The sequence below is a fragment of the Alosa alosa genome, chromosome 10 (assembly GCF_017589495.1).
Source record: "Alosa alosa isolate M-15738 ecotype Scorff River chromosome 10, AALO_Geno_1.1, whole genome shotgun sequence".
NCBI classification, from domain to species: Eukaryota; Metazoa; Chordata; class Actinopteri; order Clupeiformes; family Clupeidae; genus Alosa; species Alosa alosa.
This window is the reverse complement of record NC_063198.1, coordinates 33,202,440-33,218,585: the sequence shown is the minus strand read 5'-3', so window position 1 is coordinate 33,218,585 and position 16,146 is coordinate 33,202,440. Positions and strand designations below refer to the sequence as shown.

The following is a 16,146-nucleotide window of genomic DNA, read 5'->3' as shown; positions in this document are numbered from 1 at the left end:
GCCGGCCCACGCATGACCATGACCAACATCCTGAGCCGCAACATGGACCGGCAGCGGCAGCGACGCCTGCAGGAGCAGAAGCAGGCGCAGGCCAACGGGAGCAGAGGCTAGGAGGTGCCTATGGCAAAGGGGGCTTCCGCCGCCTAAAGCTCCTTTCCTCGCTTCTGCCACAGCCGGCCCCATGCTCGCCTCTAAGATGCCCCGCTGAGGAAGGCAGGGGTCAGCTCCAGGACTGCCAGGGTCCCCGGCCGGGCTCCACCACTCTCTACCTCCTGCACTCCATGCTGGACGGCGACTTCCTGAAGAACTCTCTGACGCCCGTGTCACAAAGAAAGGTGGAGGATCGCACAGCGGGGCGGAGCGATGGCAAGAATTCACGTGACCAGCTCCTTGCGTCCATCAGGGGCAGTGACATGAAGAAGCTCAAGAAGGTGACACACACACACACACACACACACACACACACACACACTCACACACACACACACACACACACACACACACACACACATAATAACATTAATAATTTGTGTCGTTTGTCATTGCATATAACATGGAACATTAAATGTAGTTTCTCTCCATTATTAAGTTAGATATGTTCATTAGGATGATCAAAAGTATAATGAAGTGTATGCTGGTGTGTCCTTCCTCCTGGCAGGTGGCTGTACCAAAGCTATTGCAGTAACCAGGCAGGGCAGCGGCCGGACAGAAAGCAGGACGAGACGCGGACGCGTGTGTGTAGCCATGGAGACAGAGCAGACATCTCATGAGTGCCGGGGAGAAGAGAGGAGAGGAGAGGAGAGGAGAAGAGAAGAGAGGAGAGGAGAGGAGAGGAGAAGAGAACTCAAACGTCGTCAGCAGAGACGCCTCCTGGAGGTCTCCACTGCCGCCCCACAGCACCAGCACCAGTACCAGCACCGGGCGCAGGGACACACAGGGACAAACAACCATCAGATGCACAGCCTCCACCTGGCCCTCTGTTTACTCTCTCTTTCACACACACACACACACACACACACACACACACACACACACTCACACACACACACTCACACACTCACACACACACACTCACACACACACACACTCACACATACACACACACACACACACACACACAAACACACACTCACTCTCTCTCTCCCTCCCTCTCTCTCTCACACACACACACACACACACTTTGATTCTTTCTCTCTCTCTCTTCAGTGGACTTTGTGGCAGGGCTGTAGAGGCTTGTAGGCTGGAGCTAGGACTTATGTTAATGCGCGCGCCATTGGGCTGCGTTGAGCGGTTTGCTCTTGTATGTTGTAAGTAAGTGTGTGTGTCGTGCAAGAGGAATGGTAGATAATGATGCATGTGTGTCAATGTGATCGGAGACTATGATAAGTGGCTTGTTTGGGTCGTGGGGTGCTATCTGACACGTGTGATGATGGCGCTGGTGAGGGGCGTGTCCTAGTCTCTGACATGTGAAGGAGAGACGGTCATGGGGGGGCCACTTTGAGTTTCGCCAGCCAGGGGGATCCTCTTAGGCACGATATCAGGGGATCTCAGCAGCCTCAGGGGCCTTGGCAGGAGGTGATGCAGGCATTAGAGGGGCATGAGGGGCTGCCAAGCTCAGTGCCGACAATGTTGCCAAATCTCAGTGGGAACACGTCTGACCAGGTTTATACACTTAAGACCACCTGATCGGGGGAGACTCAGGAGGGAATAATATCCTTTTTTAACTCGGATGGGAGTGTGGTGGTTTACTTTTAAAAATCTCCTACTTCACTAAATGACTTACTACTCTTCGCTGGATGTTCTAAATGTATCTCTTAAAACACCTGTACTTCTTAAATGTCTTAAGGTTTCTGTTGGAATATACATAGCTGTGTTATGAGGCTCCTGATTGGCCGGTATAATTCAGCAGTGCATGTACTTGTGGCTGCTGTTCTGCTGATCTTCTCAGCTAGGGCCTGATGTCATAATCGCATCAGCGTTCCAAGACCAGAGTGTTCCAAGACCAGAGTGCTTTTGAGTTCATTCCACTGTAATTGTCTTCTCATTTGTAATGTTATTTTATCAGACAAGAGTGGTTCCAAATGTTTTCACACTCTCAAAAACAACTGTTACTCTTTGCATTTTAGTAGCAGTATATTTTCTCACCTATGTGATTAAAATCAATAAATGTGTCTAATCTTTGAATAAAGATTCTTCAGTAAGAGATATTTGTGCTTTATAGACATCTTGGTGTTGGAGCTATTTCTATCTTTGTTAACCTTGTTAAGATGTATTCTAGATCCTAGAATGTGTTTAGATAATAAAAATGAAAAAAAGGGATTTTGAAAAGGCATTCCACTGAAGCACAAAATAACCCAGAATTGATTGGATATGGCGCTACGCTAGCGACATGGATCCAGCACCCAACAGCTGGGCAACTTTGGAGTGGATCAAGTCAGATCAGCGCCATTCACCAACACGGCCAGATTAGAACCAAGCTACAGGTCAGATCAGAGCCAGGCGCCACCCAGGCCCAGATTCCTCTCGGGGGTCATCTGCAGCGTCCTCAGCAGCTGTGGTATGGTTTGGTGGTGTGTGTCCTGGCGTGAGCGCTGCGTCCCCCCAACTGTGAGTGGGAAACAGAAGGCCTGACATATGACATGGACGACCGTGCGGTGGCCACGTGTGCCAAATCTCGTGTGAGACAAACACATCCTAATAAAGCGCTACAGTGCAGCGCACGTCCACCGAGAGCTGCAGTGTTCCTTGGCGGGGGAGAAAGCTGTGATCTAATAACTCCCTGGAAACGTGGAGTCACCGAAACCGTCAGGAGCTGGCCTTCATGAGAGCGGAGGCTCCCCCTGCAAACCTCTGGACCGGCGGGGAATTTGCTTTATAGTCATCAAAGACTCACACAATGTACATGTTTAATCTTAATCAACAGCAAAGCGGCTTCAAGAAAACATCTGCACAGATAAGACGCGATAAGAGGCTGGTGCGTCATTATGACACAGACGTCAGGATTTTACAGACCGCCAAACCACAGAGTTTACAGGGCTCTATATTGTTATCCAAACATCGCTACAGGGCCTCCAAACACTGCTACAGGGCCTCAAGCTGAACCTGGGAATCGGGAGCTGACCATCTGGTGAGAATGGGAGGACTCAGGGGTTTAGAACTGAGACAAGGGTTTTAAAATACCGTTTGAAATATTTGGGGACAGTTTTAGATGGATCCTGGGATGTTGGGGGGGGTGGGGGGCAGTCGAAACTTTCACCCTGTCAACTCTTAGAGCTGTGTGTCCCTGCTTAACTGCACTTATAACTGCTAATTAAAATGATAATGTATCACTCCTGGTTTCTGGGTGCAGTGACATTTGTGAGGCAGAAAATGACACATAAAGACCGCACAGGATCCTGGGAAATGCGTTTCTCTTATCGCGCCATCAGTCTCCCGCCAGTCACTTGACCGCAGAGGCATTTCTAAAATTTGACCATGAGGAGGACCATGCTGTTCCCTGAGCTCTGGATTAGCACGAGGAGTCATGACGACGATGACCTGAGGTGGACGCACATCTCTATCTAATGCTGCTTTAGCCAGGACAGGAGCTTGTCCACCTCCAGCCGAAGCCCTTAGTGCTTTTTAGCCAAGAGGCTCTGCTCGTAGAAGCCAGAGTTGATTGGAACAGCAGCCGGCCAGTTTATGTTCCTGTTGCCCCTGTCTCACCCGACATCTTCCAGATATGGCCATATATGGGCATTTCACAGAGCCGCGCTGGCCTGCAAATCACTCCTCTCCCATTCCTAATAACGGGACCAGAGCCAGGAGCCTGTCTGTCTGTATCCACACACACACACACACACTGGTCAGGGGGAGATGGAGGGAGGGAGAGTGGGATGAGAGGAAGGAGAGAGATGAGGAGGGAGAGATGGAGAAAGCAGGGGAAATTAAATATGGAGACGCAGAACTTCCTGTAGGTAGAGTGAGGGATGAAGAGAGGGAAAGAGATGAAAAGATGGAGGGATGAAGAGAGGGAAAGAGATGGAGGGATGAAGAGAGGGAAAGAGATGGAGATGAAGAGAGGGAAAGAGAAGGAGGGATGAAGAGAGAGAAAGAGATGGAGAGGTGGTGGGGGTAGGAAGAGAGAGAGATGTAGAGGATGAAAAAGAGATGGGGAGAGAAAGAAAGGGATGCAGAGAGTGTGTGAGTAGAGAAAGTAAAAGCAAATAAAGGGTAAATATTTACAAAGGGTAAATATTTTTCCTGCATTTCAGCGGAACAGCCATATTTATTTACCAGCGACCACACTGCAGGATTCCATCGCCAGGCCAGAGAACACGGCACAGATGCTGGAACAGGCTTCCCATTTAAAGGTGCAGTCAGCAATTGTGCAGGAAGTCGTGCTTGTTTATATTTGTTTTTGTTTAAATTTATTAGTAGATGCTTTTGTTCAAAATAATGTACATTATATTTTAACCAAGGACGAAATTAAACATACCAGAGAGGTAGATCACCCCTCCTTTCAGTATTCCCAGAGAAATTCCACACATGGGTTTTTTTTGTTTGGGGGGCAGGCCTCCAGTTTTTGGAGCCTGGGCTGCCTACAGAGTGTCCTCACAGAATGGGAATCTAGCGGTCGTGAGGAGATGATTACTGAATGTGACAAAAAATGTGATGGCCCTGAAATCGCTTACAATCACTGACTGCACTTTTAAAGAGATGCTGGAACACGCTTCCTATTTAAAGAGACGCTGGAACACGCTTCCTATTTAAAGAGAACGCAAACACTAGAGATGTGTTGAGTGTGACACAGCTAGATCACATAATGCAAAGCATGTTACTGACTTACCTAGGTAACTTGATATTGCATTGACATTATTGTTTATTATTGCTATTTTCCTAATGTCATTTTACCAACATTTTAAAACTGATTCACTGTTTATTTCTAACTGTTGTACTGTTTTTATTTGTAAGTCGCTTTGGACCAAAATGTCTGTTGAATCACATGACCATAAGATCAGGAGTAATCGCTGATCTCCAAACAGCACGCCACATTAGAAACGGTAGCTGCTCAGTGCAGCGTTATTTAAAAGATCAGCTGTTATTCCCAAAGTTACCAGCATCAGGCAGTTAACACTCTTCATAGTGAAGCCCTCAGGTATGAGCAAATTGCTGCATTTCACAAGTAGATTAGAGTGGCAGACTTCACCTTCAAGTAATTTATCACAGTGAGAAATAAGAGAAATAACAGTCTCCTTCTCCCAGAAGAGATCCCAGGCAGCAACTGAACAGGCAACAAGTGCCATCATTGGCTTTAGATGATTTTGACAGGGAAGTTTGCTTGTTTATTTATGAATTATTTATTACAAAACTGTTTGGTGAGCTAACGTTAGCTCAACACACATCATTTTACAATGCTATGCAAACAATAATTAAACAGTGCCCTTTGAGGATGTAGAAATCACTAAACATTGGTTTCAGAAATTGTATATATTATTACTTTGATGGAGTCATAACACTCAGTCATGTTCATCTTGTATCTAACTGAAGCCTTATTAAAAATGAAAATACTACCATTCAGACATATTTTTGACATTTGAGTAACGGCCATTTTGTGCCACGCATTTAAAAAAATGAATTTTTATTAGCCTACTTTAATGTGTACGATACAAGGTTTCATGCATCATGTCAAATATTTTGTTTTTTCCTCACAGCTATGAACAGTTTCCAAAATTCTTCCTGCCGTTCCTCCCCCTCCTTTCCAGCACACATATAAAAACAGGCCCACTAACACCCCAATCTGACACGTCAGCACGGAGAGCCTCGCTCAGGGTTGTGTGTGTGTGGGTGCGCAAGAATATAATAATAATATGGAGAAAACCGCATCAGGATAAAAAAAGTGTGTATGTGTACGTGTGCGTGTGGGTCTTTGTCCATCTCTCTCTCAGTGCGGGGACTGTGTGCTAGCCGCAGGCGACTCCGAACGCTCCATCTTGACGCTGGGCTCCATGGTGAGGGGCGAGGTGGTGACATGAGGGGCCCCTCCGGCGCCTTTGTCCAGCGACGAGGCGGACGACGTGGGCAGAGACACCACGATGTACTTCTGGAGCGGCCTGGACGCGCCCGCGCCCCCCGACTCCACCTTGACCAGCGGCTGGAGGGAGGTGGGCGTGCTGGACACCGTGCTCGTGACCGGCGAGCCCGACTGCGCCGACGTCAGCGTGATCACTTGCTGGGTGGACGCTGCCCCCGCGCTCGTCTGCATCACGATGTACTTGGTTGCCGGCGGCGACGGCTGCGTGGGCGTGCCGGGCCGCGTGGACATGAGCGTGAGCGAGCTGGGCACCTTGATGATGCTGGGCGGCCGTGTGCCACCTGAGCCCCCCAGGCCAGACTGTGCCACGGTGAGCGAGGGCCGTGGTTGCGTGATGGTCAGCGTGGTGCGGTTGACCTGCTGCGCCTGCAGTGCCGCCTGCGCCCGTGCCTTCACCACGTGGGAGCACAGCACGGGCCCCAGGTAGCCGTAGTCGGCCCGGTACTGGTCCACGATGTCCGGCAGCGGCCGGGTCTTGGCGATGACGCTGGCGCAGTGCTTCAGCAGCAGGCTCTGCACGTGGTCTGCGCCGATCTTGTCGATGTTGGAAACGACAGGCCCCTCCATGACGGCCTTGATGCGCGCACCCTCCATGGACAGCCGGGGCAGGATGAGCGTCTTGATGACGTCGGGGCCGAGCTCGGAGAGGCCCGCAATCGCACCGTAGCGTGTCGTCCACTGGGTCCTCTCGTCCAGCAGGCTCTTGGTGAAGGTCTTGGTGATGCGGGACTGGATGTTGTTGGTGGTGGTGCTGAACGTCTTGCAGCTCTGTGCCATGAGCCTGGCGGCGAAGTCTCTCAAGGCCCAGTGGTTGTCCACGTCCGGCCGCAGGCACAGCTGCTTGCTGACGATGCAGGTGACCACGGCCGGCAGGAGCTCGTGCAGGTACTTCTCGAGGTAGAGGGTGGGGTTGTCCATTAGCGCCTTGACCATCCGCATCAGGTATATGAGCAGGGCCAGGTTGTTCTGCACCACGTTCACGCGGACGCCCTCGGAGATGAACGTGCTGAAGCGTGGGAGCATCTGGTACAGGCCGGGGTCCGTGGCGACGCTCTGGAGGGCCTCGGTTCGCTTGGCCTCGCACGAGCCCACGCATGCCTCCGTGATCTCCTTGTAATACAGCTGCTGCTCCACGGACAGCTCGTGGGTGCTGCGGGGCTTGATCCGCATCATGGCCTCTTTCTTCCCTTTGCCCTCGGCAGAGGTGGCGCCCTGCCCCTTGCCCTGAATAGAGCCCTCTTCTTCTTGTCCTGGTTTGACAGCTTTGAGAGGTTCTGTGGACTCGGCTTTCTGTTGCTCTTTCGGAGCAGGGGGAGGGTTCTCAGGGATAGCCGGCTGAACTCCTTCAATGCTTAACCAGTGAGCCTTTAGCGAGACGTCAAGCGGAACTCGCGGGAGCGGTGTGTTGATTATATCGCTAAGGTCAACCTCCTTCTCTTCATAGAAATGAAGCTCGCGTCCTCCACCACTTGCAAAACGAAACGGAATGAACTCCTGTGATTGGAAGCCATACAGCGGCTCCACGTTTTTAAGTTTAAGAGCATGATCAATGTCGCTTGTGGTTAGTTTTCGTCTCTTTCCATGGTGCATAAACTTGAGAGCATCTTGTGCTATTTCTTTGATACGATAACTTACTTCCTCGCTCAGGGCCGCACAACTCTCCTCCTGCAGCTGCACACCCACTGACTCTGCCATCACCTTCATTGACTCGGTGGGGAGCACAACAGTGCATTGCTTCTGTCTGCGCTCGTCTGCCATGTCTTTCCAAAATAAAGTTCCTTAAATGTCTGCAGATGATCCTTACGACCAAAAAAAAGAAAGTAACTACTGTTACTGTGTCCGACGAGTGCTCATTAACCCAGCTATGTGCTCAATAAACACATCTGTTCGATGTTTTATCATAATTCCTTTACCGACATCTTTTTCCGAAATTCCGCCATATTGATCACGTGGTTGTGTGATATCACGTGACATGTGCAAGTTTATGACGTCAATCGGAACACGGTAAGAACAAAATGGAGGAGTACGCAAGGGAGCCGTGGTAAGCCATCTGCGGTCTTTTCGCCAAAATTATTACTTACCATGTGTAATTTTAACAATCTGTCTAATCGTGTTGTAATGGAATCAAATAGGCATTTGTGGAAATATAAGATGTCTTAATTTTAAAAACACGGCAAGTGTACAAATCATGATTGTTAGCTGGGCTAACGTTGCCGCGATGCCCTTGCTGTCGCAATAATGATGTAAGGTAACATTAGGCTACTTAAAGGTTAGCTAGCAAGGATACATAAGGTAGCTTGGTGACCTTGTTCTTTTGGACAGTTTGCTATTTAAATGGCTTATTCTTGGCTAGTTTATAATATTTATTCATGTATTTAGTTGACGTGTGTCAAATTACAAAAATTGTCGTTTGTAGAAGTGCAGCCTGTTTGCCGGTTTACAGTTACAGTTAGCTAACCGGTTAGCAGACATCACTCTGCCAAGCGTCTGGCTAACGTCAGATGGTCAGATGGCTTATTGGTTGCGTTGTGTAACATCAGCTAAAGGGGTTTCTCGATGCTGCATTTACCACTTAAATGGCGGAATGGTATCCATCCATTCATATAGGTCCGTGGGATTAAGTGTCTATAGTTTAAATGACCTCTTGTCATTGTGTAAATTGGCCAATGTGACTTGTACTGTTGAAACGGATGGATAGCACTGGTTAGTAACGTTAGCTACTACATTGGGCACATCGAGTACTTGTAAACAACACCGTGATGTCCCTTATGGTCCTGCCCTCGGAACGCCCCCGACCTTGGCCCCCCAGGCCTTAGCCATTGCAGTTGTTTGGAAATGTGAAAGTGGATGTTTCTTAATCTCATTATCTTTGTTAACCTTCGTTTTCAGTCCCTGGAGGATTGTGGACGACTGTGGTGGTGCTTTCACCATGGGGGCGATCGGAGGAGGGATCTTCCAGGCCGTGAAGGGCTTTCGAAATTCACCTTCTGTAAGTCAAACAGTTTCTGCCAGGATCTTTTAAATTATTACTCCTCCATCATGCACTTCTGCTGAAAATGTTGTGTCTCAGAAATCCAGTCAATGAGGTAAGTAAGGTCTGTGTTTATTCTGCAGGGCATGAGCCACAGGCTTAGAGGTAGCGTGACGGCCATCAAGACCAGAGCTCCTCAGCTGGGAGGTGAGTGCACGCCTATGAGTGAGAGTCCTCGCTGGCATAACTGCCAGTGACCTACCAAAGATAATATCAGGGCGGCGGTGGTTATGGATGTAGAGGTTGTTGGTTTAAGACTGACCCCTCCCAACCCTATCACAGTGTCCTTGAGCAAGACACAGAACCCCAAACTGCTCCTAATGTGAATGTGAGGCATTAAAAAAAAACGCTGTATAAATGCATTTATTTATCCATTTCCCATAAAGCGATGGGTTCTGTACCTTGGGCTTCTGGCTTGCATAGTTGGTCATATCCATTGTGATGTGGAACTGTTCCATTGGATGCTGATTGGGTTATTGGCATTGATAGGTTTAAACTGGCATCCCGTGGCAGACGAGGAGCCAGCTGATACTGGAGCCCAGGGCAGTGAGGGGTCATCATTTATGTGTGTCGGCCTGCAGCCAGGCTGCAACATACAGCCAAACTCTTTACTGGCCTCCTCCCTGCAACAGACCTTGATACTGTCCTCCCCCCTGCAACAGACCTTGATACTGTCCTCCTCTTCCTCTCTGTGTCCCTGGCCCTGAAACCGTAGCAACCCGTTTTATCTAAGGGACTGAAGGATGGGGAGGCTGGAGTGGTTATCTCATAATCTTTATATTATAATATAACATAATCTTTATCTCATAATACAGTCTTTCACTGTAAGGCTTGTATTTCATGCATTTAGCAAAAGTCCCAGACATGCGAAGGGTAATTGTCGGGATTAAGTTATTTGTAAAGTGTTTTTACTTCGCCCTCCTATAACCTGGACTGCGCGATCGCAGCCCTTTACTTTCACTTCCCGCTGCCCTCATAGTCAGCATAGACGGTAGCCTGATAACGTGGGATGCTGCATCGTACTAAGATTTGAAATGAGTGACCACGATAGTCTTAAGTAGCTTTTTTGCTGGGCCCAGCGAAGGCTGGCAATGTGTAATATTCCGCTGGTTGGTGCACACACAAGTGTTCAGATTGATTGTCTATCCGTCTTTCACAACAATTTTCTTGGATTAGATCTTCCACACAACTTCGGTAGCCTGGTTAGCATGTCTCTCTTAGCTGTCCACTTTCATCAGGCCGTATAGCCTATATAATATTTTTTTTTATTTTTTATATAGAACATTATAAATGTATTTCTGTACAGACATACCTATAGGCTGTTTACTACACTAACCCCGATATCATGCGTCCATCCGCGATGTTTTACTGTACCGCCGTCAAATGCCAATTTAAGGCGACGCCGTAACCATAGTGGGCGGTGGGGTAAAGTAATTTTTACCACAGGACGTCTAATATAAATGACCAATTTGCACGGGATTAACAAACCTCGGTATTCTACCAGAAGTGGGAGGGGTGACTCGGATTTATGCACTGCTGTTACCTCCCTGTCGCCATGTGCATGCTACGTTGCTTCCTGATCTCACATTCATACATGCAACATGGCCTGAGTAATGTTTACTCAGCGTGTCAAGGACAAAGGCTACAATGAAATGTTTGTGGTGAGACTCGGGTATTCTACAGGCTACAGCTGAAAAAATATCACACATTCACCCTCCTTGTCGATTACATTGGTAGCTTACACTTTACCTTACTAGACAAAATCATCACCCTGTGGTTGCCTTGCATTATTTATTACGGAGTGCTTCTTCAAGCACCTCCATGCTCATAAAAAACGCAGAAAACTATGTTTAAACAGGATATGACGGAATATTATACATTTTTACAGAGGGTCGTAATCTGCATGGCATGAATAGTACCTGAGGTATTTTTTACTGACCGTTTTACAGAAGGTAAAAGTTGCACTAATTTCTACTGACATTGTCTGTAATAATTACTGACATGGCGCATTCGGATGGGACTGAAACCCCTGGTAATAATTACTTTACCCCACATCTCCACGTAAAACTAATCCTGTCCGAATAGGGCTTACTGTTTGTCTCTCAGTGTGGCATGTGCCATTGTCCCATGTAAATGTGTCTCAGTGTGGCATGTGCCATTGTCCCATGTAAATGTGTCTCAGTGTGGCATGTGCCATTGTCCCATGTAAATGTGTCTCAGTGTGACGTGCCATTGTCCCATGTAAATGTGAAGTGCATGTGTCTGCAGGACTAACGCTTGTTTCATGGTGTGTGTTGGTAGGGAGCTTCTCCATGATAAAGTGTTTCATGGTGTGTGTTTTGTGGTGTGTGTTGGTAGGGAGCTTCTCCATGATAAAGTGTTTCATGGTGTGTGTTTTGTGGTGTGTGTTGGTAGGGAGCTGTGTTTCATGGTGTGTGTTGGTAGGAGCTTCTCCATGATAAAGTGTTTCATGGTGTGTGTTGGTAGGGAGCTTCTCCATGATAAAGTGTTTCATGGTGTGTGTTGGTAGGAGCTTCCATGATAAAGTGTTTCATGGTGTGTGTTGGTAGGGAGCTTCTCCATGATAAAGTGTTTCATGGTGTGTGTTGGTAGGAGCTTCCATGATAAAGTGTTTCATGGTGTGTGTTGGTAGGAGCTTCCATGATAAAGTGTTTCATGGTGTGTGTTTTGTGGTGTGTTGGTAGGAGCTTCTCCATGATAAAGTGTTTCATGGTGTGTGTTGGTAGGGAGCTTCTCCATGATAAAGTGTTTCATGGTGTGTGTGTTGGTAGGAGCTTCCATGATAAAGTGTTTCATGGTGTGTGTTGGTAGGAGCTTCCATGATAAAGTGTTTCATGGTGTGTGTTGGTAGGAGCTTCCATGATAAAGTGTTTCATGGTGTGTGTTGGTAGGAGCTTCTCCATGATAAAGTGTTTCATGGTGTGTGTTGGTAGGAGCTTCCATGATAAAGTGTTTCATGGTGTGTGTTGGTAGGGAGCTTCTCCATGATAAAGTGTTTCATGGTGTGTGTGTTGGTAGGAGCTTCTCCATGATAAAGTGTTTCATGGTGTGTGTTGGTAGGGAGCCCGCATGATAAAGTGTTTCCATGGTGTGTGTTTCTAGGTGTGTGCTGGTGTGAGCCTCCATGATAAAGTGTTTCCATGGTGTGTGTTTTGGTGGTGTGCTGGTAGGAGCCTCCACAGGAGGTTTCATGGTGGTGCTTCTGTGGTGTGTGTTGGTAGGGTTTCTGCTGATAAAGTGTTTCATGGTGTGTTGGTAGGGAGCTTCTCCATGATAAAGTGTTTCCATGGTGTGTGTTTTAGGTGTGTGTTAGGAGCTCTCCATGATAAAGTGTTTCATGGTGTGTGTTTTGTGGTGTGTGTTGGTAGGGAGCTTCTCCATGATAAAGTGTTTCATGGTGTGTGTTTTGTGGTGTGTGTTGGTAGGGAGCTTCTCCATGATAAAGTGTTTCATGGTGTGTGTTTGTAGGAGTGGTGGGGAGCTTCTCCATGATAAAGTGTTTCATGGTGTGTGTTTTGTGGTGTGTGTTGGTAGGGAGCTTCGCTGTGTGGGGCGGCCTCTTCTCCACGATCGACTGCGGCCTCGTCCAGGTGAGGGGCAAAGAAGACCCGTGGAACTCCATCACCAGTGGAGCCATGACCGGCGCCGTCCTCGCCGCTAGGAGTGAGTCCCCTGCACACACACACACACACACCAGTGGAGCCATGACCCGGCCATCCCGGCTGCTAGGAGTGGAGTCCCCTGCACACACACGCACACACCAGTGGAGCCATGACCGGCGCCATCCTCGCTGCTAGGAGTGAGTCCCCTGCACACACACACACACACACCAGTGGAGCCATGACCGGCGCCGTCCTCGCTGCTAGGAGTGAGTCCCCTGCACACACACACACACACCAGTGGAGCCATGACCGGCGCCATCCTCGCTGCTAGGAGTGAGTCCCCTGCACACACACACACACACACCAGTGGAGCCATGACCGGCGCCATCCTCGCTGCTAGGAGTGAGTCCCCTGCACACACACACACACCAGTGGAGCCATGACCGGGCCATCCCTGGCTGCTAGGAGTGAGTCCCCTGCACACACACACACACACACCAGTGGAGCCATGACCGGCGCCATCCTCGCTGCTAGGAGTAAGTCTCCTGCCGCACACGCACGCGCACACACACACACGCACACCAGTGGAGCCATGACCGGCGCCATCCTCGCTGCTAGGAGTGAGTCTCCTGCACACACACACACACCAGTGGAGCCATGACCGGCGCCATCCTCGCTGCTAGGAGTAAGTCTCCTGCCATCCACACACACACGCGCACACACACACACACACCAGTGGAGCCATGACCGGCGCCATCCTCGCTGCTAGGAGTAAGTCTCCTGCCGCACACGCACGCGCACAGACACACACACAGACACAGACACACGCACGCACGCACGCACGCACGCACATGCACACACACACACCAGTGGAGCCATGACCGGCGCCATCCACGCTGCTAGGAGTAAGTCTCCTGCCGCACACGCACACGCACACACACACACACCAGTGGAGCCATGACCGGCGCCATCCTCGCTGCTAGGAGTGAGTCTCCTGCCGCACACGCACGCGCACAGACACACGCACGCACGCACGCACATACACGCACGCACGCACACACACCCACACCACACACACACACACACACACACACACACACACACACACTTGTCAGTGGGAGCACTGGGATGGAAACTGTCTGAAAGATGAAATCTGTCCACTCTGTTTAGGCTGCATATGTGATGGTGACACAGGTTACATTTTGTATCAGTCAACCCTGTACAGTAAATGTGTCAACCCTGTACAGTAAATGTTTTTTGTGTGTTTGCCGATGAATAAATGTGAGTGTGTGAGTGACCGACCCACCCTGTGTCCAGAATGTGTGCTGCTCTTTCTCACTGTGTGTGTCTGTGTGTGTGTGTGTGTGTGTGTGTGTGTGTGTGTGTGCAGATGGCCCTGTTGCCATGGTAGGCTCGGCTGCCATGGGCGGCATCCTCCTGGCGTTGATCGAGGGAGCGGGCATCCTGCTCACCCGGTTCGCCTCCTCACAGTTCCCCACAGGTGAGTCCACCTGCCCAGCCAACACACACACCTGAGCTCGTCCCCCAGTCAACACACACACATAGCTTAAGCTCGTCCCCCAGCCAACACACACACCTGAGCTCGTCCCCCAGCCAACACACACACCTGAGCTCGTCCCCCAGCCAACACACACACCTGAGCTCGTCCCCCAGCCAACACACACACCTGAGCTCGTCCCCCAGCCAACACACACACCTGAGCTCGTCCCCCAGTCAACACACACACATAGCTTGAGCTCGTCCCCTAGCCAACACACACACCTGAGCTCGTCCCCCAGTCAACACACACACATTGCTTGAGCTCGTCCCTTAACCTACACACATATAGCTTGAGCTCGTCCCTTAGCCAACACACACACATAGCTTGAGCTCGTCCCTTAGCCAACACACACACATAGCAACACACACACATAGCTTGAGCTCGTCCCTTAACCTACACACACACATAGCTTGAGCTCGTCCCTTAGCCAACACACACACATAGCAACACACACACATAGCTTGAGCTCGTCCCTTAACCTACACACACACATAGCTTGAGCTCGTCCCTTAGCCAACACACACACACCTGAGCTCGTCCTTTAGCCAACACACACACACCTGAGCTCGTCCCCTAGCCAACACACACATAGCTTGAGCTCGTCCCTTAGTCTGTGAAGATGGACTGTCTTTGCTGTCATGGTTGACGGACTCTGTGATGTGTGTGTGACGCGTGCGATGTCCGACTTCTCTCTCTCTCTTCATGCTCCAGGTCCCCAGTTTGCGGAGGAGCCAGCGCCCATGCCAGCGCCATCTTTCGGAGACTACAGACAGTACCAGTGAGCCCCCTCAACCCCTGGGGCTTTTTTTTATACCATGAACTCGAGACTGGGACGCCCTCACCTCACCAACCCAACCCCACCGTGGGAAGTCCTCAAACGCTACTATAAAATCATGGGATTGTGACCAGAGAGAAAAAAACACACACACACACACACACACACACACACACACACACACATATATATAGACACTTTTTACTTTATACTTTAAGCTACCCACAGATCGCCTTTTTGCTCCTCGGCCTTGTGTTTTGCTCGGTAGTTCATCCCCCTATCAGCTGAATGTCCTTCCTCTGGACCAAGGAGTTGCCTTCAGCCTGTGTCTCTGCAAGTGTGTTCGGTGTGTGTGTGTGTGTTCCCAGATGTCTACGCTTGACACACACTCACACACACCCAGGCTGGCTGAAGCAGGCAGCGACTCCGCCGTGCTGCGGTGGTCATGTTGTGTTCACTCGTAATGTTTTGTGTTCTGTACATAAAGGCTGTCTGCATGCGTGACATGCTGTGGTGTCTGCCTCATGTGTACCCGCTCTGTTGATGGGCACCAGGTGCCATGGAGGACATCACAGCGGTTCTTCAAACTGGTGAAGGAGAGCAGGGGAAGGTATTAGTGAAGAAACAGGTCCCCCTTTTTTTGTGTAAAAACTGGGCTCTATTTATTTTTTTGAAGAGAGATAACCTATTCCACTTGACATTTTATTGTATGTAGATCTCTGAGATTAAAGCCTTTGTGACTGGAGGAGCATACAGGAGACAAGTTTTACAGTTTCCAACTGGATTCTTCTCTGGATTGTGAATATGAACCGGGTCTAAGAAACAGACCAGAAATAATAAATAAACACAAACATCTGACATAAATCTGCCTTTCTTTTCACCAAGTGTTGGAGTCAGGGAAAATGGAGGACAAAGCCATGCAATGTGGGGGGAAATTAGGAGGGAGTGAGGAAAGGAAATTCACACTACAACAGTTTTTGTAGACGCACACTAGAGGGAGCTATTTCCCAGTGGATCCCAATTATCTATATTGTAGTACATCATTATCATGTGTATTTGGTGCTGGCATTGTTCACTGTTTTT

The 16,146-nt window shown here is 49.3% G+C and overlaps 3 protein-coding genes across 4 annotated transcripts in view; 2 read left to right on the top strand and 1 right to left on the bottom strand.

Annotated features, from left to right (window-relative positions):
* lmod1b (leiomodin 1b (smooth muscle)) overlaps positions 1 to 1,057 on the top strand; it is a 9,510-nt gene extending 8,453 nt beyond the window's left edge. The window contains 3 exon segments of the mRNA XM_048253779.1: positions 1 to 100; positions 103 to 431; positions 659 to 1,057. The exon segment at positions 1 to 100 is cut by the window's left edge and continues 1,257 nt beyond it. Coding sequence (XP_048109736.1) covers positions 1 to 100; positions 103 to 431; positions 659 to 685 — 456 coding nt within the window. The 3' untranslated portion in view covers positions 686 to 1,057.
* Positions 1,058 to 5,298: 4,241 nt separating this feature from the next.
* taf6 (TAF6 RNA polymerase II, TATA box binding protein (TBP)-associated factor) lies at positions 5,299 to 8,025 on the bottom strand. The gene has a single exon (XM_048253780.1). It carries the CDS (start codon positions 7,829 to 7,831, stop codon positions 5,924 to 5,926), a length of 1,908 nt encoding a protein of 635 aa, XP_048109737.1. The 5' UTR covers positions 7,832 to 8,025; the 3' UTR covers positions 5,299 to 5,923.
* timm17a (translocase of inner mitochondrial membrane 17 homolog A (yeast)) lies at positions 8,012 to 15,927 on the top strand. Of its 2 annotated transcripts, none has more exons than XM_048253783.1 (6): positions 8,012 to 8,114; positions 8,963 to 9,062; positions 9,188 to 9,251; positions 12,660 to 12,788; positions 14,118 to 14,228; positions 15,000 to 15,927. In XM_048253783.1, the coding sequence occupies exons 1-6, from the start codon at positions 8,089 to 8,091 to the stop codon at positions 15,068 to 15,070; spliced, it is 501 nt and encodes a 166-aa protein (XP_048109740.1). In that variant the 5' UTR covers positions 8,012 to 8,088; the 3' UTR covers positions 15,071 to 15,927. The 2 variants fall into 2 exon arrangements, with proteins under 2 accessions (XP_048109740.1, XP_048109739.1); XM_048253782.1 differs by lacking the exon at positions 8,012 to 8,114 and adding an exon at positions 8,643 to 8,680.
* Positions 15,928 to 16,146: the final 219 nt, after the last annotated feature.

Excerpts from the sequence above, each read along its gene's own strand:
- timm17a (XM_048253783.1), top strand. The coding sequence starts at position 8,089 with ATGGAGGAGTACGCAAGGGAGCCGTG. Across the intron at positions 9,063-9,187 it reads GCTTTCGAAATTCACCTTCT|GGCATGAGCCACAGGCTTAG; the intron begins GTAAGTCAAACA and ends TTTATTCTGCAG. Across the intron at positions 14,229-14,999 it reads CTCCTCACAGTTCCCCACAG|GTCCCCAGTTTGCGGAGGAG; the intron begins GTGAGTCCACCT and ends TTCATGCTCCAG.
- taf6 (XM_048253780.1), bottom strand. The coding sequence starts at position 7,831 with ATGGCAGACGAGCGCAGACAGAAGCAATGCACTGTTGTGCTCCCCACC.